The following is a 24,450-nucleotide window of genomic DNA, read 5'->3' as shown; positions in this document are numbered from 1 at the left end:
ATTATGTTCTTGACTTTGTAATGCATAGACTCTTTTCAGGCAACGATTCAAAGCTGCACCGTTTTATAATATTTGTTACTTGCATCTGCATATTTGGAGCGTTATTGATGACAAGACAGTACCTAGTATTGTCTCTCTTTTTAGAGGAGTGCCTAAGTTGAACACTTTGCATATATCGGCACTTTCGCCGCTGTATTCAGGGTTTAGTCCCCTCCTTAATGAAAATCTGCTAAGTGAATGTTCGTTTTACGTTCTCTCCCGTTGTCTCTCAAAATGTGCAGTTTACTGGAATTTATGATTTTCCATATACCTTTTATTTTAGTTTTAACGTTTCTGATTAAATTTGCTTGTTTGTTCATTATCTAGGGATCTGGATTTGATAGGACATACTGGGAACTCCAAGACCTTGATTTTATTTCTGAGCTAGAGGCTAGGTAATCATACAGCTTACGTATGGGTCCAACGGATTTGAGTTAGCAATGTACATGCTTGAGCATGCTCATAAGTTGAAGAAAATGGTCATTATGTATGAACCCAGTCAGTCCAGTCTGATAAAGAAGTTGAGGACAGCCAGAGGTACTACCAATGCCATGCATAACAGTGTTTCAGAAATTGGGATAAACACAGGCAACACTGGTTTTGTTTAATGATCATATGCTATATCTAAATCTGGTGAATTTAATTTGGTCGTTCTTCATGACATTTTTATGATACATTAGAGTTTGATGTGAATCTGTATGCATGTCGAGATAATGCATATTTTAGTAGTGGTCACTACCAGGACAAGCACTTTAGCCAATGAAAAAGTTTCGTCAGCCTGTTAGCTTAATTCGTCGGCTAAGATTTCGTCGGGAAAAGGTCTTCGGCGATGACTTTAGCCGACGAAAAAAGAAGACGTCGTCGGTTATAGTCCCATAGTTTAGCCGACGAAAAACATGTCGTCGGTTTTTTTCCCAGACTTTAGCCGACGAAACAATAAGATATTCGTCGGCTAAAGTGTGTAATAAAAAATTTAAAAAATAACTATAGCCGACGAAATATAGTCTGTTTCGTCGGCTAAACCTTATAAAAAAAAATTAAAAAATAACTATAGCCGACGAAACATGCCATAATTCGTCGGCTAAACCCTATAAAAAAATTAAAAAATACTATAGCCGACGAATATAGTATTTAAATATCGTCGGCTAAAGTTGCTGGTTTTTGAAAGAAAAAAAAACTGCGGAAACTTTCGGCCACCTCCAATCACCACCAAAATTTGACAAAATCTTCCTCTCAACATTTCGAACAACTTTCTAGAAGAAGTCGAAGCCTAATTCTAAGCCTAAATAGGTTAATTGAATCCAAATATAAAAATCCCCAATTTTAAACCCTAAAAACTTCAAATCTTTGATTCTCCTCACACACACCGAATCGAGCTACCAAATTCTAGGGGAATGTAGTACTAATCAAACTCAACTTATCCATATATAGAACTCACCAAATGGTGACCTGAGGAATGAGAAATTCGATCGACACCGAATCCGAACCGGCGGAGTTTTGGAGCTCGTTTTATCCCTCACGGCGGCGCCACTCGATGCACCACCTGTCCAGCAATGAAGTAGAGACGACGGCGAAGCTTTTGAGACAAGTGTGGCGGTCTCCGGTTGCTTGACGGCGGAGCTAGGCCGAGAAGAAAATCCGGAACTTTTTCTGATTTTCTGACTTCTTACCATCCACCTCCGGTAAAACTCCTATATAAAGAACTTTACCCGACGAAATTATTTATTTTCGTCGGCTAAACTCTTTTGAAAATTTTGGTTGACCGCCAAAAAAATTTAGTTGAAAATTTTGAAAATTTTTTTACAATAGCCGACGAGATTTTGAATATTTTCGTCGGCTAAAGTCCTTTGAAAATTTTCCTCCAAATTTGGTTTACCGCCAAAAAAATTTTGACCTTAGCTGACGACTTTTTTAATATCTCGTCAGCTAAAGTCTATAAATTAACGAAAACGCTCATATCTTCCTTTATATTACATAGTTTGGTCAAACCTTCCACATGAAAACTCTCATGTAGATGAGACGCAATTGCCCATATAAAAATTTTGAGACATTTACCTTCCGACAATAGGGCTCCCCATAGGGAATAATAACGGTAAATAGGGTTGACCGCTACTATCGGCACCGAGACATTACCTGATTTATGTGATTTTTGAACCATAGCCGTATTTCACCATTCTGAACACATCTTATTTCATGAGATTTTTGATAATTTTGCTTCCTATGTAGAGTTGGTTCACAAAGTTGTATAACCCACTAAACAAGTTATACAACATTTGTAGACACATTGTGATTCCGATGACTAAAATTCACAAACCAAAATTCAACCGTCAGATATGTTCATTATGACGAAATATGTCTATGGTAAAAAATTCAACTGGATCCGACAACGTTAAGGGCTCGATCGAAATGGTCAACCCTAATCCATCGTCACTTATCACACGAAAACGCTCATATCTCCCTCTATATTACATAGTTTGGTCAAACCTTCCACATGAAAAACTCTCACGTAGATGAGACGCAACTGCCCATATAAAAATTTTGAGACATTTACCTTCCGACGATAGGGTTCCCCATAGGGAATAATAACGGTAAATAGGGTTGACCGCTACTATCGGCACCGAGATGTTACCCGATTTACGTGATTTTTGAACCATAGCTGTATTTCACCATTTTGAACACATCTTATTTCACGAGATTTTTGATAATTTTGCATCCTATGTAGAGTTGGTTCACAAAGTTATATAACCAACTAAACAAGTTATATAACATTTGTAGACACGTTGTGATTCCGATGACTAAAATTCACAAACCAAAATTCAACCGTCAGATATGATCATTATGACGAAAGATGTCTATGGTAAAAAATTCAACTGGATCCGACAACGTTAAAGGCTCGATCGAAACGGTCAACCTTAGTCCATCGTCACTTATCACACGAAAACGCTCATATCTCCCTCTATATTACATAGTTTGGTCAAACTTTCCACATGAAAAACTCTCACGTAGATGAGACGCAACTGCCCATATAAAAATTTTGAGACATTTACCTTCCGACGATAGGGTTCCCCATAGGGAATAATAACGGTAAATAGGGTTGACCGCTACTATCGGCACCGAGAAGTTACCCAGTTTACATGATTTTTTAACCATAGCCGTACTTCACCATTCTGAACACATCTTATTTCACGAGATTTTTGATAATTTTGCTTCCTATATTGTATAACCTACTAAACAAGTTATACAACATTAGTAGACACGTGATTCCGATGACTAAAATTCACAAACCAAAATTTGACCGTCAGATATGATCATTATGACGAAAGATATCTACGGTAAAAAATTCAACTGGATTCGACAACGTTAAGGGCTCGATCGAAACGGTTAACTCTAATCGGAAATAAGAAAACTGCATTTTAAAGCCCTAAACGGACTCGGAGGGCCAAAAAGACCCATATATCATAGCATAGCAATGAGTTTGACTCGTAGGGCCGTTATGTTTCCGGAAATGTATCATAATAGTCAATCGGACACCGAATGCCAAATCTGCAGTATACCGGGTTTCGACTGTTCTACATCAGAGACGTTACCCGATTTACGTGATTTTTGAACCATAGCCGTATTTCACCGTTCTGAACACATCTTATTTCACGAGATTTTTGTTAATTTTGCTTCTATGTAAAGTTGGTTCACAAAGTTGTGTATTTGTTTAAAACCTACTAAACAAGTTATACAACATTTTATTGTTTTTCTTTTAGCCGACGGATAATAGCTGATGAGATTTTTTTTCGTCTACTAAAATACTTTAGCCGACGAAAAAAAAATTTCGTCGGCTAAAGTATAGTATAGCTGACGAAAAAATTTCTTTAGCCGACGAAAGAAAATTTCGTCGGCTAACGTGGACTTTAGCTGACGAAAAAAAAATTTGTCGGCCTAGTTTTTTTATTTTCGTCAGCTAAAGTCTTTCTTCTGGTAATGAGTATATTACTATCGTCATACAGTCAATACTTCCATTGCATTTGTTGTTTACAGGATAGTCAGATTTGGTACCCAATCTAGGGTGGGTAAGGTTATGGTGTGTTGACACATGTCATGCATCAACTTGGTCCTAAAGTTGTAAAATGAGTCCTCAAAGTAGTAATATTAGTCCTTTAAGTTGTCAACATTCATATTTACAACAATATTAGTCCTCTAAGTGGTAAAATGTGTCCTTAAAGTGGTAATTGAGTCCTCAAAGTTGCATCATCTTTTCTTTTATCACTTTAAAGACTCAATTACCACTTTAAGGACACATTTTACTACGTACTTAGATGACTAATGTTGTAAATATGAGTTTTTACAACTTTAATGACTCAATTACAACTTTGTGAACTAGTATTACTATTTTAACGCCCTATTTTATAACTTTAAGACCAAGTTGATGCATAACATGCATTAACACATTGTGCAGTGAGCAATTAATCTTACAAAAAGAGTCATGAGTTCAATTCACAAACTACATGTTACACATTCTCAGTCGTAAGTTGTAACCCTAGTTGAATCTCGTCATTGATAAACAAACTAGCCACAATCGACTTCATAAAGCATTGAGAGAAATTGCAGGCCACAAACCCTAATCTCTCTCACGGTCTCACATCACAATTTTAATAAAAAGAAAAACATTAAGAATATAAAAACAATGGAAGATGAAGCAGTCTCTTCAACCATCATTAAATATAAAGGATATAGGTCGGCCTAATTCAAATAACAAAATGATCAGAAGCAATTGCAACCGGTTGGTCTAACTTGAGGGAGGCTTATACTTTCAATACATTTTTCATACTATCGATACCTGCATGTTGCAGACACACCATTAATTAAAAAGGGCAAGCAACCTGTTCCAAGATATCTCCCATCATATCATATCTTGTACATGAATCAAAAGAAACCCCTCCATTCTCTCCAAGTATGCTATAAACTGGACTAATCATTTCTTTTGTGAGAAGTGAGAACAACCAAACCATATGGCTGAAGCTCAGGTTACTGTAGACAGGTTCAGTGAGCTCCCACCGGAAGTTGCTCATCAAATTATGGCCTTCCTTTCCATGGCTGATGTCACCCGAGTGAGCAGCTTGTGCACAAGATGTAGAGGGCTTCATCTATCGAATCCCACATTGAATTTTGATTCATTTCCCTCTGAGTCCACCCTCACATTTGATAAGCTGTTGGAGTTGTTGAACTCCTTGGATCGCTTCCTGATTCAACGAGGGAATAACAAGGTAAAATACTTGTCCGTTAATTGGGCTCCTGAATACCACTATGGGTTAACCGAAATAGAAAGTCATTGTGTTCTTGAGAAATACCGAATTATAGGTTGGATTCGAAATGCAATATATTGTAATGTTGAAGAGCTTTCTGTCATCTTTGCAACTTTGATGGCTCTTTGGTGATATTCTTCTGGATGATTGTATAGATTTCCCTTGTGTCTTCTTGTTCCTCAAAGACACAAAGGATCGATCGGTCATATAGAATTATAGATAACTTTCTATATTATTAATTTGATACTTTATATATACACATGAACAAGTAATTGATCGTTTCACAAAGAAAAGAAACTGCAGGAGCAATACAGATATTAATTGCTAAACTCATGAATGAATACATTTGGGTTCAGCACTAAATGCTCTTCGACATCGGATTATCCCAGCCGCAGTTGCAAGAGCTCAGAATGCACGTCGTCACTGTCCTCTGAGGGACGATTGTGATCTTGAAGGACATATGGTCTTTCCTCAAACCCTCTCATCAGGTTCTTCTCTTGCAGATCACCGCGCTGCTCATCACGCGACATAGACCTCTGCAACATCTCCATGATTAGTTCCTTCTTCTTGTTATTGACAGCTAACAACGCCCATAGTTGCTGTTCCTCTAGGGCACACAGCTCCTCCCTACTCAAGCCATCCAACTCTTTCCCCATCTTCCGCGACTTCTCCAAGCTCAGCGCTGCATGTTGTCTCTTCGGTTCATCAAGAATGTACTTCTCATCACATGGTTTTGGCTCCTCTTTCAGTTTCGCAGCTGGTTCGCGGCGGCGACGTTCTCCTGGCTTAGACTGCTCCACCTTGCCCTTGTATCTTGAAAGTGTGTGCTCCATGGTGGTGCTCGAGAACTCATGAAGCTTTCCATCCTTAGTGAAAGCGATGACGGCCACCTCCGCATCACATAAAACTGACAAGTGACGAGCCTTCCTGAACAGAGTGGCCTGCCGCCTGATCCCTTGGTTTTCAGTGCTTGACATCTTTCCGTTCCCTTAACTTCGATTAGAGAGAAAAAAAGAAGAAAAAAAAAAGATTTTGATCGAGCTAGCCCTAGGAGAGAAATTTAGGGTATAATATCAGAAAAGGAATGATTAGGAGTCATTGTCAATATCAGAAAAGGAATGATTAGGAGAAATTTAGGGAAAGTACGACAATGATTAGGAGTCATTGTCAATATCAGAAAAGGAATAGTTTCCGGAAAACAAGGACAAGAACAAGCAACCAAATCTGGTATGGGTTGATTGCTTGCTGAAAAAGAAATTACTCCTTTCCTAAGTATGAAAGGAATACGAATTGATTGAAAAGTAAGTCTTTCGTTTTGTATTTCCTTTGGTAAGTTAACTTCTTTTTTATTTACTTAATTAAGAGTTGTAATTGTTACCTATTTACATGTACGTTGATCTTTACCCCACCAAAGATATCATCCTGAAAAGAAAGAAAGAAAGATAGATTTTCAAAGATGCAGTACTTGATTCTACAATTGAGTACGTGCGTGGTTTTCTTGGCGAAAGAAAGCTAGTGGATTAGAAATGACAACCGTGACATACCCATCAACAAAGGAATCTCGAAGCTTCTGTAGTCTTGATGAATAAGAATGACAGAAAATGCCACAGGATATGCTGAGAATTTGGGTTCTTCGAATCCACATCTGAGCTCCCCATACTCCAAATAAGAAACAATAAACAAGAACCATGGTCGTGTATGGTACGAGAATCTTTGAATATACTTGGTAACAACGAGTGGAAAATTGGTTGTGATAACGGACTGTATCATATAGTAAAGGAGGCTTTATTATATAGTAATTCTTATAGCATAAACAAGGAATCTTTAACAAAGTTGGGAGAAGCTTGGCTTTTCCGAAGGAACTTGAGAGATGCATGCGCACCTATAGAAAAAACACCCTTTCAGTTATTCTTTAAGCTGCTCTCACATGGCTCCTCACAAGCATGCTGGAGGAGCTTTGTGAATTCATAAATTTGTGTTTAATTACCAAAAGAAGAGAAAGCAAATGATGCTGGATGCTGTTTTCAATTAAGCACCATTCACCACCAGATCTGCTCAACACCAGGTTGCAGACTTGGGGCTGTCTGTGCACTTCTTCAAGTAGGAGATTAAGGTCAAGTTTAGCAGGGAACATCAGGTAGTCTCAGTATTAGTACTTCCCTTTATTATTACATGAATGAAATATTGAAGTTTTGATTTGGTATATAATTAGGGTTCGGTTCAAGGGACACCGAATTTAACTTCCCTTTGCTTGTACTAAACTGACACAGCTAGTTCAATGGCTACTGCAAGTTCTGAAGGTGAAGGAGGTTATGCGGAGAGTGAGAATATGATAGGAATGTTGGATATCTTCCAGACCCAGTTGTGCATCAGATTCTTTCTTTTCTTGCTATCACTGACCTCACTCGTTTTGACTGTGTGTCCAAAAAGTGTAGAGAGTTTTATCTATCAAGTCCATCTTGAAGTTTGATGAATTTTCCTTGGCTAATACATCCTCATGTTATAAACGGATGAAGTTGTTCAGGTCTTTGGATAAGTTCTTGATTAATCGTGGGGAGAATAAGATCCACCGATTTTATATTCGTTGGTTTCCCCGACTTTCCCCCTGAGAACTATGCCCATGAGAGACCATGCTTTTGTGGTTGTAAGGTGAAGTCTCGAACGACGGCGTGGATGCACAATGCAGTAAGATGTAATGTGGAAGAGCTCGATCTTGAGATCTCTATGTTTGAGGCTGCCACACCATTAGCATTTCCTTGTTGCATCTTTCTGTGTGAATCATTGAGGTCTCTGTCGGTGAACATGTACTGTAAGATTCAAACACCTTCCTTAACTCTCTTCTCTAATCTCACTTGCTTGGAGCTGACAAACGTTAAAATAGACGAAGAGTCATTTTTCAAATGGATTTCACAGTCCTGCAAATGCATTGAAGGCACTGAATCTTGATGATGTTTATGGGATAAAAAATATCAACATTGAAAGCTCGTCTTTGAAATCATTTTATTTTGAGCGTGTCAATCAGACTAGCATCTGCCATCTTAAAATATCAGGTGAGAAACTTGGCAGGATACTCATTGACTGGAGATTTGATTCACCTAGCAACAATTCGTTTAATGTTTCTGCTCCAAACCTTAAAAGTTTCTATTGGTTGGGGAACTTGATATCTCACTCAAATATGAGAGAGCTCGTATGCTTGGAACAAGTTGGGTTTTATCTAGAGCCTGAAGATGATTATCAAGATGTACTAGACGATATCGGCGATTCATTCTGGTGTAGCTTTCTTATTCTGAAGGAAAATGCCATGAAGGTCAAAATAACCCTGCAATTATTTTCCTTCCTAGCTTTTTACTTTCTAGTTTGTTTGGAAAGATTTGAGAATCAAATTGAGTATGTGCCTTCATATTTAAATTGCAGGAACTGTATAATAAAGGAATCTTGCCAACTTTGTTTGGTGATATTTGTTATCTACAACTGCATATTGGGAGCTTCAGCAATGACTTGGTCCCATCTATGGTGTGTCTTTTCACAGCACTGCCTAATTTGAGTACTCTATACATCAAGTCTACTGCACCTTTACTCGACTTCGGATCTAATGTGAGTTTCTTTACCAGTTTCATGATGTATAATTGTCACTGTTAGTTTTCCGATAAGTTTCTATTGATTAGCTTCGTGTCTTACATTTCTCCAGATATCTGGTTTCAAGGTAGGATACTGGGAGCAGCAAAATCTTGGTTTTATTTGTAAGCTTAAAGAGATTACTATTGATCTTTCCAATGGATCCAATGGAATGGAGTTCACAAGTTATATGCTCCAGCATGCTCAGTGTTTGGAGAAAACGGTCATAGTTTATCTACCCCACCAGAGTAAGATTGTTAAAGAGATGTTAGATAGAAGCAACACAGTTTCTACTGGCATAGTCGTTTTGAAGAAAAATCGATGTAAAAGAAAGCTGGTCTGATATTTCATATCCAAACCTTAATAAATTTTGATGGATTCATTTTGGACTGGATTACTTGGTCTTATTGATTTAGTAGGCTAAGAATTAATCCTAATTAAAACATACGGTTGATCAAACTAAGTTTCCCATTATTTTCTTTACTTTCCTTCAGACGTTAAGACTTAGGGAGGTATGACCAAAAGACGAACTATTTTTTTACGTCCCCTGATTATTTGCAAGACATATTTGCATTTGGAAAAATCAAATGTATCTAAAGAAAGCCTGCAAAAGTTGTCTATTAGACCATTACTCTGTAGGGAAACAGAAACAAGGCCATTTTGATTTACATACCTCTGATACATTGGAGATGCTCTTACATCGGACCAGCACAACTGTTCATCAAATTCTATTAGAACCGTCTCTAGTCGTTACAAAGCAAAAACGCCGGTTCTTCTCGCTTTTTGTAATTTCTTCAGTATTAGTCGTTTGGTTGATGCTTGTTATGTCAGGCTTGGCTTTGTTAGAAATGCTCTGGATTGATGCCAAAAAAATGATCCCACTTCTTTTTGACATGACAATCAAGTCACAAGCCCCATCGATACATGCTGACCACCCAAAAGATCTGAACGGCTTAGCTCTTCAAGTTTTCCATTATTTAAAAGGAATACTCGTTTAGCCATCAGAACGGTTTCTAACCGATGAGCAATAACCAGCACCTGTTCATAAGTATAATAGAAAATCCATTAAAATGAAACCTTGCAAGACGTACTTTGCTTTTATAGTTCAATTGCTGAAAAACTTGTATGAAAAGACAAACAGCAACTGAGTACACATTCGTACAGAAACAAACAGATCAACACAAATGGTTGCACTACTTTAATAATAGTAAAGATAACAAGATAGGATATATGCTCAGGCATACCGTGTGGTTTTCCATCAAGCGTTCAACAGCTTGCTGCACCAAAATCTCAGACCTGCTATCTAAAGCAGAAGTGGCTTCATCCAAAATCAATATCGAAGAATTATGATAGAGAGCCCTTGCAATAGCTAGTCTGCAAGTGCAGAGGCTTGTTAGCAAAGTTTTGGAGTATGTAACATTTTGTGAATTAGCATTTGCAGTTTTGCACCATGAAATATTCTATTCCCATGGATGGCCCTAGCAATTATGCTAATAAATCAATGTTAGAATCAGGGTCTGACCTTTGCTTCTGACCTCCACTCAAAGTTGAACCCCTTGGTCCAATGTTGGTATTGTATCCTTCTGGGAGTTTCATGATAAACTCATCTGCATTTGCAGTTCTTGCTGCATCTTCTACCATTTTCATGTCAATTTTTGTCATCAGATCCTTATATCCAATGTTTTCAGCAACAGTACCTGAAAATAATGTCTAACACACAGGAGTTATCCAGTGAGAAATAAAAAGTCAACTCAGAACCATGTGTTTTGTGAGTATCATTCAAAAGAGAACAACTTTTCATAATTCAGAATTTTTCAACAAGGATTTGGCATGATGAATGATATACAAATCTCAGCTGGGGAAACTTCATACTGAAAAACTCAAAACTGAACACTAGTCAAAACTGATAAGATTTTTCTCAATATTAGGAGCATAGTTAGATTGAAGACTTCATCTTTGATCCTTTGTAGTGAAGTTTATTGTTTCGTTCTTAGAAAGGAAAGAAAAACACCAGAAAATAAAGTCACAAGTCACTTACTATTTCCTGAGAAACGAGGCTAATATGTCTCCTCAAACTTGTCAACCTGAGGTTCTTGATGTCATGGTTACCAATGAGTATACGACCTATGCAGAAGAGAAAGTCAAATATTGTTCCTTAAGAAAATGACAAGGACCTATACAATTTCCAAAACATAACAACAAAAAGTTCATGAAGGTTTGCAGAATACTATGAGTTTCAACTAAACTGTAGCAGTAAAAGGTGGGACTGGGATAGGAGCTGCCATGTGTTTTACATTTTGTCCCTTTCGCTAGTTTTATTTCCAAACTAGTAGAGAGCAGCAATCACTCACCAGATAAGGGATCATAAAGTCGAAGAAGTAGTTTTATAAGGGATGTCTTTCCTCCTCCAGAGGGTCCAACAAGAGCAACCGTCTCTCCAGCTTGAATATGCAGACTCAATCCATTCAGAATAAGAGGGCCATTGTCTCCGTATTTAAATGACACATCACAAAATTTCACCTCCCCTGCAGCACGGTCTAAGTCCATTGCATCTGGATTCTCGATCATCTGTTAAATAAATTGAGACATCAACAAAGCACATAGCGTAGTATGTAGCAACAATGAACAATCATAATGTTGAGTATAAGAAAAAAGGAACTGAAGAAGAGTAAGAAATCGTGATAGAAATAATAGCAATTAATTCGGCACACCCTTTTTTAACAGCATAGTCTGATATATAGCAAACCAGCAGTATAGATGATAGATTTTATAAAGAAATAAAAGATGTATGCATTAAGAAAACTCTAGAAGATGGACGGATAAAAATAAAACACTAAAATGGGAAACTTGTTGCATCAGTTGGTATTATCTTTTTCTTTACTGAAAATGGTTACACCATATTTGAATACAAAATCTTTTTTTTTTTTTTTTTTGTAGAGGAAAATACAAAATCTAATATGTTAGGCATCAGTCAAAGACTACTATGTTCTCTGACTATTTTAATATGAATCTATAGCGTGTATAAATTCTGTTGGACCTTTTACATGCAAACTAGTGAGGATGCCAAAGTCTAGCGCAAACAAAGATTTCTTGAAGATTATGATTGTCATTCTGCTGGAACAAAAGTGTCTAGAATATTAAAATCTTGTCCGCATCACCTGTAAACAAACTATCCATAAAGAAGAGTCTTGACAGGAACATGAATGAGTAATAAAAATATTACCACAAATGGAGCATTTAAATCACACACAGGATACTTAACTGAGAAACAGGAAACTAAAAAATTCACAGCTTCCTTTGTTCCTTTGAAATTTATATTAGTACCCCTACTATTTCCTCCTGGATGTGAGTCATTATTTCAAAACAAGTATCAACCTAAAATCAAATAAAGCAAGACCGAATTGTAAGAAGAAGCATGTGAGTGTGTAGTAAAGAAAACTACAGACAAACCATGAATTTACTATTGATGTTAAAAAGATTACCGTTGATTTGAACCTGGTCAGGTCAAACAACCGTTCTATAGCTGGTTGTCCTTGCTTCAATTCATTGTATGCTTTTCCAACACCCTGCGTTTACATTAGAATTGATAACCTAGTCAGCTACTCTGCAGCTGAATATCAATAATAATAACACACAGAACTAGAAAACATCATTCACTTTTCAGAAAAAAACAAAAAACATCATTCAAGAAATAACAGAAATAGCTAGAATGAAATCGCTGAAACAATATTTCATCACATAAGTGTAAGTTAACGGTATTTACTGGGTTTTATAAGGGTGAGTCCAAGAACATGAAATAAAGCTCAAGGTTTTAAGAAACCTCAAATACTTGCACACTAAGCTATGTTGTATCATCATAACACATAGAAAGAAACAGCATCAGATAATATTACCTGAATGGGCTCGATCAGAAAAATCGATGAGGTTACATACGAAACTATGCTAGAGATATCGACTGAACTACTACACAATACCATTGGACCAACACACAGCATAGAAAGCCCTCCGAAATATATAATCTGTATGATCTGAGGGATAAGTGCCTTCATTTTCTTCTTTTGCAAACGCTCACAGAGGTCAGTGTGAGCAAGCTTCTCAAACCTAGTTTTCTCCGACAACTCTGCATTGCTTGCTTTCACAAAAAGTATTGCAGGGAGAACCTACAATAAGATCATATACAAGAAACAATCACAATGCAATATACAATGACCAAGAAAGTCTATACCATTAGAAACTATAATGTCATTGCAAGACATGGAAGTGAGTTGCTATTTAAAACGATAATCAAACCTCATTCAGATAAGCAGAGAGAGCAGCAGTGCTGAGCTGGGCCTTGTTAGATATCATTCGGAGTTTCTCACCAAGATAAGCAATGACAAGAGCCATACACGGAATCACCTATCAATCAACCAAAACCAAAACCACAATCACACCCTAAACCAAGCACACAACCAGTGGCTCTACACGAAAACAAAACATACTCACCACAACTGAAATCCCAGACAACATAGGACTGATAGCCACCATCTTCACCGCCATCACCGAAATCTGCAGAGCACTGGGTACAACAGTCTGTCATTACACAAAAACCAATCAAAAATCACACAACAAACACCACACTGATCCAGCATTGCCAAAATACATCCACTCGAAAAAAGCAAAACACTCAAACTCACATTCAAAACAGCATACACAGTATCCGCAACATCCGAGGCCTCAGCAGTGATCCTATAAGCAACATCCCCAGTCTGTTTGGCCCCGGCCCCTTCGAAAAACCCCAAATCCCTCTCCAGAACCTTCTCCCAGACATGAACCCGAACCCGATACGCCGCCTTCAATGCAGCCTCCCAGAGAAACGCCTGCTGCCAATACACAGCCACCAGCCTCGCCAACACCAAAACCCCCAAAACCAACCCCTCATTCTTCAATGTCACCGGGTCCAAGCTTCCGATTTGGGCGGAGAGTTTTCCGATTTTGGGGACGATTTCGGCGACGGAGTAGACGGAGACGAGGCTGCAGAGCCAGCCCAGAAGAATGGGTCTTTTCTGGGAGAGAATGAAGGGTTTGAGAGATGTGAGGGAGTCCAAGGGTCGAGAATTTGGGAGGTGATTTTGGGGTTTTGGGGGTTGGGAATGAAGATGGGTGCAATTGAGGTGAGTTGAAATGGGGTATAGGGTTTTGGGTTTAAGGTAAAAAGAAAGGTATGGCGATGGAGGACGACGGATTAGAGAAAGGAACAATCTTTGGCTCATTTTCTTTGGATTCTTTTACAGTTTCAGACTCTCTCAGTTCCAAAGCTTCCACCTTTATCCTACCCGCCAAAAATGTCCAGAGCTTTTCTTGGGGATTTGATGAAGGATAATTTGGACATTTTACCCGCCCTCTCAGTCCTATAAAACCAATATTTCAGTACTGTTTAGTGTGATTGTGAAAAAAGAAATTAGGGTTCTCTCTGCTCTCTGCTTTTGGAAGCTCCCAATACATTGATTTGCAGAATTTGCAGAATCTAGAAGAAGGAAGATGGGGTGGATCGACCCATTTTGGAAAGCTTGGGTTTTGTTGGGTACCCATTCTTATCAACTCTGCTACTTTGTGTTTACTACTTTGATTCAGTGTTTGAATGAATGTGATTGACGCTTTAGTATTCAAGTTCCAATTTCTTTGCGTATAAATTGAAAACCGAGTTTCTATTACAAAAATGACAGGAGTTAAGATTTGTAGGCTAATGGCTAGTGCAAGTTGTGGTGAAGGGAGAGAAGGTTGTATTGAGAATGAGAGTAGGATAGACAGACTTAGTAGTCTTCCTGACGAGGTTGTGCATCACATTTTTTCTTTATCATGCGCAACAAAACTTGATATCCTTGATATAAAGGACCTCACTCTGTTCAGCTGTGTGTCGAAAAGATGCAGACAACTTGTGTTGTCAACTCCGACTTTGCGTTTTGATTTATTTCCGTGTCATACATCCACCTGTAAGGACCGGTTGAAGTTTATCAGTTCTTTGGATAGGCTGTTGGCTCATCGTGGCAATAATAAGTTGCAGCTCTTTATTATTTCATGGTATTCATACTGTTCAGAGGAAGGACAGTGTTTCCCAGATGATGAGAGATTTCGAGTACTGACTTGGGTAAACAATGTGCTAGTTAGGTGTAAGGTTGAAACACTATATCTTTATATGGAAGATGTCTGTATAGCTAATGATGATAACTTAGTAGCATTGCCGACTTGCATCTTTCATGCTGAATCCTTGAGGTCTCTGATGGTGGAGTTTGATTGTAAAATTCAAGTCCCCTCCTTCGCTTTTTCTTCAAATCTCAAATACCTGGAGTTGACGTCTGTTACTATAGTAGATGAGGGCTTTTTCAAGTGGATCTCATGCTGCTGCAATTGCATTGAGCAGTTATATCTTGATGATGTTTATGGGCCAAAAAGTATCACCATTCAAAGCTCATCTTTGAAATCATTTCGCTTTGAATCTTCTTATTCTAGTGAGTTGTCCCAACTTCACATCTCGGGTGAGAAGCTTAAAGAATTATCTATAGAGTGGACGTTTGATTCGCCTATGGAAATATCATTGTATATGTTTACTCCAAATCTTGAAAAGATTAACTGGTTTGGGAATTTGATGAATCACCTAAATCTGGGAAAATTTGTATGTCTGGAAGAAGCTGAAATTGGTCTGCAGCCTGCAGGGGATGACTGGAACAACGTATTTCAGGTTCTCTGCAGCTTACGTGGGGCTAAAGATGTTATTCTAACGGAACAGCTCATTAAGGTAAAGTGAACCACAATCCCTTATACGTTTTCTTTCCTAATGCCAGTGCCTTAATATGTTGCATTTTCTGTTAGTTTCTTGTTTTCTTTGATCTCATCTTGTTTCGTCATCTGGTAATGATAAGGCTGATTTATGTTTCTTACACTAATCTCTGTACTGTTTTTAACTTGAGTGGTGACGCTTTTATGCTTTTACATCAATACATAATAAATTTCCCACTATAGCTAGTATGGAAACTCATTTTAGTACAAGGTTTTTTTTTCTTTTTCTTTTTCAAAGAATGAGAAGTAATCCAGAAACTTGATATATGTTTTTCGGACTTTTTCCCTTACCACATTGCAGACACTGTATACGGAAGGTTACATGCTAGGTCCATTCGATGATATGTTTTATTCATGTATATATCCTAACCTTTGTTGATTGCCTAGTTCCAGCAATAGTTTTTTTAAGAGGAATTCAATTTGAACCAATTTCAAATATAAATCTAATGGATGTAGTGTCTGTGGAATAATTACTAGAATCATGAGCATTTTCATCTTTCTATTCAGATAATGTTGTCGTCATTTCTTTATATTTTAGAAAGTATGAGTTCCTTGGAATGTTTTGGACATTTTCAGTTGATCTTTTTATTGTTTTCTTGCCTTTCCAGACATCTAGGTTTAATACAGAATTTTGGGCAGAATTTTGGGAGCAAGACCCTGCTTTTTTCAATGAGCTACAGGAGTTTACAATTGAGCTCTGGGAAGGATCTAATGGAATCGAATTAGCAAGGTATATTCTTGAGCATGCTCAAAATTTGGAGAAAATGGTCATTGTTCACTTGCCACGGCATTCCGATGTTGAAATGGTGGTCAGTAAAAGCAAGATGATTTCAAATGCCACACTGGTCTTTAAGAGTGTACCACACCACATTGATCCATAAGATGTGCATTTCTATTGCTCATTTACATTTCTCATTATGTATGTTGTTGTTCTGTTATTTCTCCAAATAAAAGAGTTGTGCTCGTACACTAGGAACAATACAGTAATGGTTGAGAAATGAAATGGAAATGCATCTGATGTCCTAGCTTCTTTGTTTGTATGTCCGATTGAGGTTATAAACTTGAATAGTAGTTGATAGTTGAAATGGAATATTTGGGGTGCAAGAAGTACCATGTTGATTTATATATCATACAGTAACGAATATCAGTTTTATGCACCTTGAGAAAAACCCCAACCTTCGGTTCCTCTAACCTCGGATAGTTGATGTTGGTGAATGTTAAACTAGTAGGTGAGGAGGAGCAATTCAAATAGATTCCGCTTTCCTGCAAATCCTGAAGTAATGCCTTGATAAGGTGAAGGGCATTCAAATAGACCAAAGTAGAGAATCTACAAGCATTTGGTAAAGCATACGAGTTTCTTCAAAGAGAGGGATTGCGACGGAGGACGACGGATTAGAGAAAGAAACAATCTTTGGCTCATTCTTGGATTCTTTTCCAGTTTCAGAATTTCGGAAGGATCTAATGGTATCGAACTATAGCAAGGTATATTCTTGAGCATGCTCAGAATTTGGAGAAAATGATCGTTGTTCACTTGCAATAGCATTCTGATGTTGAAAGGTTTTAAGTGAAAGCAAGATTATTTCAAAAGCCACAATTGTCTTTAAGAGTGTATAATGGAATACTTAAGTAGCAACCACTACATTATTGATTTATATCCATTTATATATCAAAGGCATTTCAGTTTTATCTTCTATGCACCTATAAGCTCACTTTGATTTTAGGAAAACCCCATCCTTTTGTTCCTCCAATCTGGGATAGTTAATGTTGTCAAATGTTGATTTAGTGGGTGAGGAGGGCTGCTTCATATAGATTTCACTTTCATTCCTGCAACTCTTTAAATATGCCTTGACAAAGTGAAAGGGTTTCATACATACCAAAATGGAGAATTTCATATTGACATTTTGGGATTCGCTATTTTGATAGAATGAGAGTCTAATGTTGTCTTCATTTTACTGCTATGTTACTATGTGGTTCTAAATGTAACCAGCATTCTCTTTGGCAAATGGAGTTTTATATGTTCCATCATTGTTAAAAAGCTCAGAAACTTGAGATAAGCTGCAAATGTTTGCACACAATTGATACCAATCTTGTGATTAATGGAACAATTTTATCTTTTGTGAAATATCAATGTGACAATGTAAACCTTCCCTCACAGGAAACTGAATTTATTAAATCTTCTGATAAACAATGGAACATTATGTATGATTACATGTTTCCTTACATAAGTCATTCATGTATAATTTGACAGAGAAGAACACTGTTTACTAATCTACATCAAAAATCCCTGCATGGAATTTCAAGAGCGGAAGAAAAATTTAAGAAGGTAAGAGAAACCAATGGGGGAGGAGAATGCAAAATTTCCATTGCTTTCTGTATAATGCCTGGTTTTCCATGATCGGATTCTTTCATTTCTCTCTGAGTTTCTTGGTTAAGGCAAAAATTGCCCCAATCAGAGCCACTATCACCCCTGAGACTATAATGGTTGTTTTCAGCGATTGCGCCGCTTCATTCTTCTCTTTCTTCTCCTTTTTCTTGTTGTCTTCAGCCTCCGCTCGTTGCTTCAAGAATACACAGCACAATATGGTTAGCATTGCCAGTGCATATATATACATAAACTCTGATACAATTTTATTCTTAATCGATTCCCTGAGAGCTTGAACTTTTGTGCCTTGTCATTGTTATACATGGTACCTTTGACCAAACCGCCACCCATATTTTCCTGTACTGCATTTTGTTTCCTCTTCGCACAAGAGAGGTGTTAACTTGATATATATTGGTTATCAATTTCTAGTAGTTTATAGCTTTCTAGCCACAGATTGAGTTTTCATGTCACACAAATTGAATAACAAATTCAAGGACTATTGGACCTGCTTCTCAGTGCCATCAAAACCTCTTCTTATTTAGTCATCGTAGTCAGGTTTCCTAGTCTAAAATTGATTAATTGTGAAAAAAAATCAAAACAGAGTAGCTTGCAAAACAAGAAAGTTACCTTGATCTGCAAGGAGGTAACTTCAGACGCTTTGGGATCGACTTCAACGCTCTTATTTTTGCCGGGATTCAACTCGGCATCTGCATCACCTTCTGGAAATTTTGAAGCTGCCTCCTTCATTTTTGGGCTTGCCATTTTGTAACTGCTAAGGGAAACAAAAACAAACTTTGCCTTCAAGTTAGAAATCTTACTTTCTTGGTATAGAGGGTGAGAAAGAGAGAGAGACGAAAAACAAAAAGAGAAAAATTATAAGGCTTGTCACAAGGCACGTGTCAGTAATTTAGGACCTGGAGTTGCAAAGGTTGTTATATTTTTCTGGGTCTGAATTGATTCTTTGTCATTAACTGCCCGAGAAAATTATTGGGTGACTTTTTCTTTAGGCCTATCCTTCCATAATTAGAAAGGTGAAGGAAAGGACTTTATTTCTGCTATGGAAAACAAAGTTCATCTATTTCTAACAGCAAATCTAGGTCCATGAAACATTTCAGATCATAGTAACGATTAGCACAGAAATAGTTAACTGGTTCTCATTAATACAAAAATAGATTACATACAGGCAGTGAGCAACTCAATACAACATGTTTTAATTACACTGACTAGTGCAGGAAAATCGATTTGACAACAGTGCTGCAAACAATGAATATAATGCAGTAAAATTGTGCTAAATGTAACCAAAATTAATATATCCAGAGCTCACAACTCATTGACCTGGAATCTCACTTCATGTACTCTCTCAGTTCCTCACCCCAAAACCACGAGGACTGGGCCTTGATGCCGAATCACCAAACTGCCTCCTTGGTTCAGATCGTCGCTTACGCCTTGCAGTACCGGCAGGAGCCTGATGCAGGAAGACATACAATGAAAAATGTATAAAGGCAACCAATGTGGTTGTGATAGTTAAACTTAAGCATGGCAAAACACAAACTAAAATATGGCACCTTCTGATCAACTTTGAGGGCTTCCTCAAGATTGTTCAGTCCAGGTATAGATCCACCGCCCTCCATTGCACCCATTAGATTCTTCATACGAACTCGCATTTGGAAGAGTTGAGCAACAAGTTGGCTCACCTAAGGTTCACATCATCAAGAACATAAGGATCAAATGTCTAATATAGCAGCAAAATTATATTCTTTTTTAATGAATACAACCCTTTGTCAGGGCTATGTCAAAGATCAGGTAGCCACTGAACATACCTGCTGCTCTGTTTTTCCAGACTCTTGAGCTATTCTTTTTCTCCTGATGGGAGATTCAGCCAACAATTCTGGCTTCTCTCTTTCCTCTGTAATCAATGACGGGAATCAGAAAGCAAATGTAAGCCACAGTGCACCAGGAATTGGCTTTAAGTATCATGACTATAAGTGAAGGTGAACGACGTACCAGGTGTCATTGCTTCGATCATAGATTCCATTATCAATAAACTCTTTTCTGCCTCTCGAATTTGTGCAGGAGTAACCTGATTACATTCACATACTAGTGAGCACTAATAATGAAAAACCACCAAGATGAAGAACATATTGATCTTAGCAACTAGCCAATCTGAGATTCATAGAACATAATACAGAATGGCCACCACAAGACTGGTCTTAAAACCGCCATTCAGCTACACCCAACAATCATATGAGCCAGAGCAGAGAGAAAAATAGAAAAAAAAAAAAAAAAAAAAAAACTAGCGTCCATACCTTCCCCATACCAGGGATCATTCCAAGAACCCGAGTCATGGACCCCATACGTGCAACAGCACGAGTTTGCTTTAGGAAATCATTGAAGTCAAACTTTGTACTCATAATCTTCTTTTGCAATTCTTCAGCATCTTCTTGTCGCATCTATATTGTGACAACTCAATTATACTATGTGTAACATGAATGCTTACGAAAATTTACAGTCACAAGAAGGATTATAAAAAAAAGGTAAATAAATAAGGATGAAAAGAATATACTTACAACTTCTTGTGCCTTCTCCACAAATGAGAGAACATCTCCCATTCCCAATATGCGTCCTGCCATACGATCTGGGTAAAAAGGTTCAAGGTCCTCCATCCGCTCTCCTCGGCCAACAAGCTTGATAGGTTTTCCTGATACCTGTCATTGTTATGTAAAGAATTACATGAACATACTAGCAAGTAAAGATGCTTCAATAGTTAAATGAAACAGTTAAATGAAATATACTGAAAACCAAAACTCCCACTAAGAAACATGCCATTGTGGTAGGAGTCAAATTACTCAAATCTTCAACTATTTGAAATTAGACAATAATCAAAACAATTCCCCCAATTAAATTCACAACGATACTTGTATTTCTATCTCCAGTCACTTGAATTTATAAAGCAAGCCCAGTTGAAGTTTCCATATAAGAGTAGCTGAACCACTCCACTGAAGCAACTTTTTATTGGCATGTCAAATATGTAGTGAAGCCATCCCCATCTTAAGACCTGACAGGAAGAATAGCTAACTATCTCTAGAGAAAGAAGAACTTACTCTGGCTCAATAAAAAAAAAAAAAATTAAAAAATCACTTATTTTGGGGACAGCTTGTTGGTCGCTATATCTTTCAGCCTCACACTTACGAAATGAAATTGTTGCATACATAATACAACTAAAGGGAGAAGAAGTCAGAATGAATGAGATATGAACGAAAAGTAAGGCAACAAGCAAACCTCTTTAACACTTAAAGCTGCTCCACCTCTAGAATCTCCATCTAGCTTTGTTAAAATAGCTCCAGTAATCCCAATCTCTACATTGAATGTCGTGACCAGGGCTGTAAACTCAAAGAAGGTAAGTCAGCCCACTTCTGGGAATACAAATGCACACACACACATTAGGTAGCATGGCAAAAATTTACATTTTTGAAACATAATTTTTGAACACATTAATATTATGAAATGGCCAGAAAATGGGCAACAATATGATAAAACGAATGTGGCCAGGAAACTCATAATTCAATCTGGTACATTTGAATTGGCTTCTTTAATTCCAACATTAGATAGAGCAACCAATTTCCTATTTAACATTTATGTTTTCATGACATTGCAGAGGATCAATCACAATTTCAGAATTTCTTCAATAAATCAGCCAGAGATGTGATCCAAATAATTAGCCTATTTATTACATAGTAAGACGTGCTTATTTGTCTTCTGTGTCTAGTTCTGCAGAGACTGTGAACCAAAGAAAATAAATATACCACATAATCAGTATCATGTAGAGCAATGTCTAACCCAGAATTTGCCAGGTAACAGGAAGTTATTAAACTACTAATATTAAACCCTCACAAAATTGAATCTTAAATAACTTAAGTGTGAGTACCTGCAGCTTCCTGGCCAGTCATTGCATCCACAACAAGTAAAGTTTCAGTGGGGTTCAATTCCCGCTTTACTTCTTTCAACTCATCCATCAGTACTTTGTCTATCTGTTGAACAATAGAAAACATAAAGCCTCCAGCCGAAATAAGATGGCAAAGAAGTGAACATTCTCATAGCATCATCTAAGAGCTGCTTAATAAATTATATATTTAGAAAAATTACCTGAAGCCTTCCAGCAGTATCCATTATTACTACATCTATGTTCTTCTTTTTGGCCTCCCCTAAACCTTGCCTAGCTATTTCTGAAGGTTTAATGTCAGTCCCTGCTGTATATACAGGCACTTTTACCTGTTACAAGCTATAACATGAACATAAGAATGAACGGACCTAACTAACGATTAAAGGATGTAAGAATGAAAAGAATGTACATTGACACTATAGTTGACAATCAGAATGCAATACCTGTTCACCCAAAATAACAAGTTGATCAATAGCAGCAGGTCTGTACACATCACCAGCAACAAGCATACAACTCTTCCCCTGTGATGACGTGTGTCATGGGATCAATAAAAGGAACTAAAGTAATAAAAGGAAAACTATAACTATGTAAATGTGATATGAAAGAAGTGATGTTTGTGGGAAATGCACCTGTTTCTTAAGGTAATAAGCCAATTTTGCACATACTGTTGTTTTCCCAACTCCTTGTAAACCGGCCAATAAAATAACACTAGGCTTGGATTTTGCAAAAGCAAGTTCAGATACCTCCCCTCCCATCAGTTTCACTAGCTCATCACGCACAATCTGAAAGAAGCAACAATCACAATTCATTAGATGTCAACACTCAACAGAGACTACCTTGCATCTTGACTAAATAACTAAGTTATCATCTGAAAAAACTGATCTAAGTACTAATCCGATTCCTGTTTTCGTAATCAGAAAATTGAAACACCAATACATTGAATAAAAATTAAAGTAAAAACAAAAGGGATGAACAAAGAAAGGTAAAGTGGACTGCGTTGATGATGCCAATCATGAAGTTTTAGGTGCCTGTTATATGTCATAAGCACAAAATATTGCTGATTAGGCAACTCATCTAGTTTCTATCTCTTTGTCACTCAGAAATTAATTGTCACCCTATGGATAACAGTATAAACTTCAACATGTCATCATTTTTTTCAACCGTACAACATATAAGAAACTGCATACAATTTAAACAAGGCTATCTATACCTAAACAAAGAAATAAACTTTTCTCACACAACTAATCTAAAATGAGCAGGACAATGCTACCATCCTACAGTCAGTAAAGTTACCTTAACCAACTGCTGATCCGGTTTGACTCCGCGAATAACCCCAACACCGACAGCCTGGTCACTAACAGCTTGCACAAACCTTCTTACAACAGGAAGACTCACCTATTCAAAGTATAACACAAAACAAAAATCAAAACCAACCATCAGCTTGGTCAAAACTCAAAATCAAAATATAGAAACTCAAAATCCCAAACTCAACTCACATCAGCTTCCAAAAGCGCCCTCCTTATCTCCCTCATTGGCTCCACTATATTCTCCTTGGTCAAAACCTCTGCAACACAAACACAGTAAAACAGTAAAAACAACATTTTCACAGTAAAATTAAAATTAAACCAAGGAATAAAAATGGATCGAACCTTCGCCCTTGAGCTTGTTCCAAGCCGATTCGAGGCCACTGGTCAACTGGCCAAACATCTCAGCTCTCACAACTCCACGTAACTCTTTTCTACCGCTGGTAACTTTCTTGGCATTCACCCAGCCCCAAATCTCTCTCTAAACACAGTTCAGCAAAACCGAGGTTAAATTCTCGAGGAGAGCCAAAAGTGAAAAGCGGCATTAGTGAAGTGGTTGGACTTACAGTGAACAAGTTTCGAGAAGAGAGGCGAGTAGGAGAGCGTGAAGCAGCAGCGGTCCAGGAAGAGCCGAATTTGGGCGCCGGAATATGGTTTGAGTCGCGGAAGGTGGCGGCGGTGGTGGGGGAGAAATGGCGGGAAGAAACGGTGGGCAAATGAACGGCCTCCATCGCCGTTAAAGTTTTGCCGGAGCTCCGAAGATGATGGTGGGTTTTGGTCTATCTTCTTTTTTATCCGCTTGTTTTGGTTGCTTAAATAATTATCGCCCCACCGGAATCTCCTAGGCCCTCCACAGATCACGTGCCCTCTCTAGTCTTTCACGTGAGTTGCGGTGAGAAATGCAAGACCGAACAACTATTTCGTGTAACGCAACCGTCGCAAGTGGTCGAATTGGTAATAGTTTTTAGTGTGAAACTCTATTCCCAGATTTGAATCTTAGCTGACGCTAATTGGAGTTAAATCCTAATTTATTCTTAGTGGCCCTAGAGAGGAGAAAGCATTCTAAGGCGGTACTATATA

The 24,450-nt window shown here is 37.7% G+C and overlaps 4 protein-coding genes across 4 annotated transcripts; all 4 read right to left on the bottom strand.

The window, feature by feature from the left end:
- Window positions 1-5,713: 5,713 nt before the first annotated feature.
- On the bottom strand, window positions 5,714-6,310 carry LOC101303543 (agamous-like MADS-box protein AGL15-like). Its single transcript, XM_004305612.1, has one exon. It carries the CDS (start codon window positions 6,308-6,310, stop codon window positions 5,714-5,716), a length of 597 nt encoding a protein of 198 aa, XP_004305660.1.
- Window positions 6,311-8,760: 2,450 nt separating this feature from the next.
- Window positions 8,761-15,221, bottom strand: LOC101301989 (ABC transporter B family member 29, chloroplastic-like; the record flags this gene model as incomplete). The annotated part of the gene is made up of 11 exons (XM_004303501.1): window positions 8,761-9,986; window positions 10,193-10,322; window positions 10,471-10,658; window positions 10,987-11,072; window positions 11,300-11,516; window positions 12,431-12,514; window positions 12,842-13,108; window positions 13,239-13,346; window positions 13,434-13,520; window positions 13,625-14,028; window positions 15,194-15,221. Coding segments are annotated over 11 exons (1,737 nt in total), but the record flags the coding sequence as incomplete, so codon positions are not given.
- A 2,948-nt stretch (window positions 15,222-18,169) lies between these two features.
- On the bottom strand, window positions 18,170-18,888 carry LOC101303257. Its single transcript, XM_004305611.1, has 2 exons — window positions 18,754-18,888; window positions 18,170-18,310 (listed from the first exon to the last, which is right to left on the bottom strand). The coding sequence occupies exons 1-2, from the start codon at window positions 18,886-18,888 to the stop codon at window positions 18,170-18,172; spliced, it is 276 nt and encodes a 91-aa protein (XP_004305659.1).
- Window positions 18,889-19,256: 368 nt separating this feature from the next.
- Window positions 19,257-24,128, bottom strand: LOC101301701 (signal recognition particle 54 kDa protein, chloroplastic-like). Its single transcript, XM_004303500.1, has 15 exons — window positions 23,937-24,128; window positions 23,716-23,851; window positions 23,563-23,630; window positions 23,360-23,461; window positions 22,696-22,848; window positions 22,510-22,587; window positions 22,270-22,395; window positions 22,052-22,154; window positions 21,406-21,506; window positions 20,694-20,831; window positions 20,433-20,576; window positions 20,131-20,206; window positions 19,947-20,032; window positions 19,692-19,820; window positions 19,257-19,591 (listed from the first exon to the last, which is right to left on the bottom strand). Exons 1-15 carry the CDS (start codon window positions 24,099-24,101, stop codon window positions 19,487-19,489), a joined length of 1,710 nt encoding a protein of 569 aa, XP_004303548.1. The 5' UTR covers window positions 24,102-24,128; the 3' UTR covers window positions 19,257-19,486.
- Window positions 24,129-24,450: the final 322 nt, after the last annotated feature.

Source organism: Fragaria vesca, linkage group LG6 (assembly GCF_000184155.1).
Source record: "Fragaria vesca subsp. vesca linkage group LG6, FraVesHawaii_1.0, whole genome shotgun sequence".
NCBI classification, from domain to species: Eukaryota; Viridiplantae; Streptophyta; class Magnoliopsida; order Rosales; family Rosaceae; genus Fragaria; species Fragaria vesca.
This window is presented reverse-complemented; position numbering and strand designations above follow the sequence as displayed.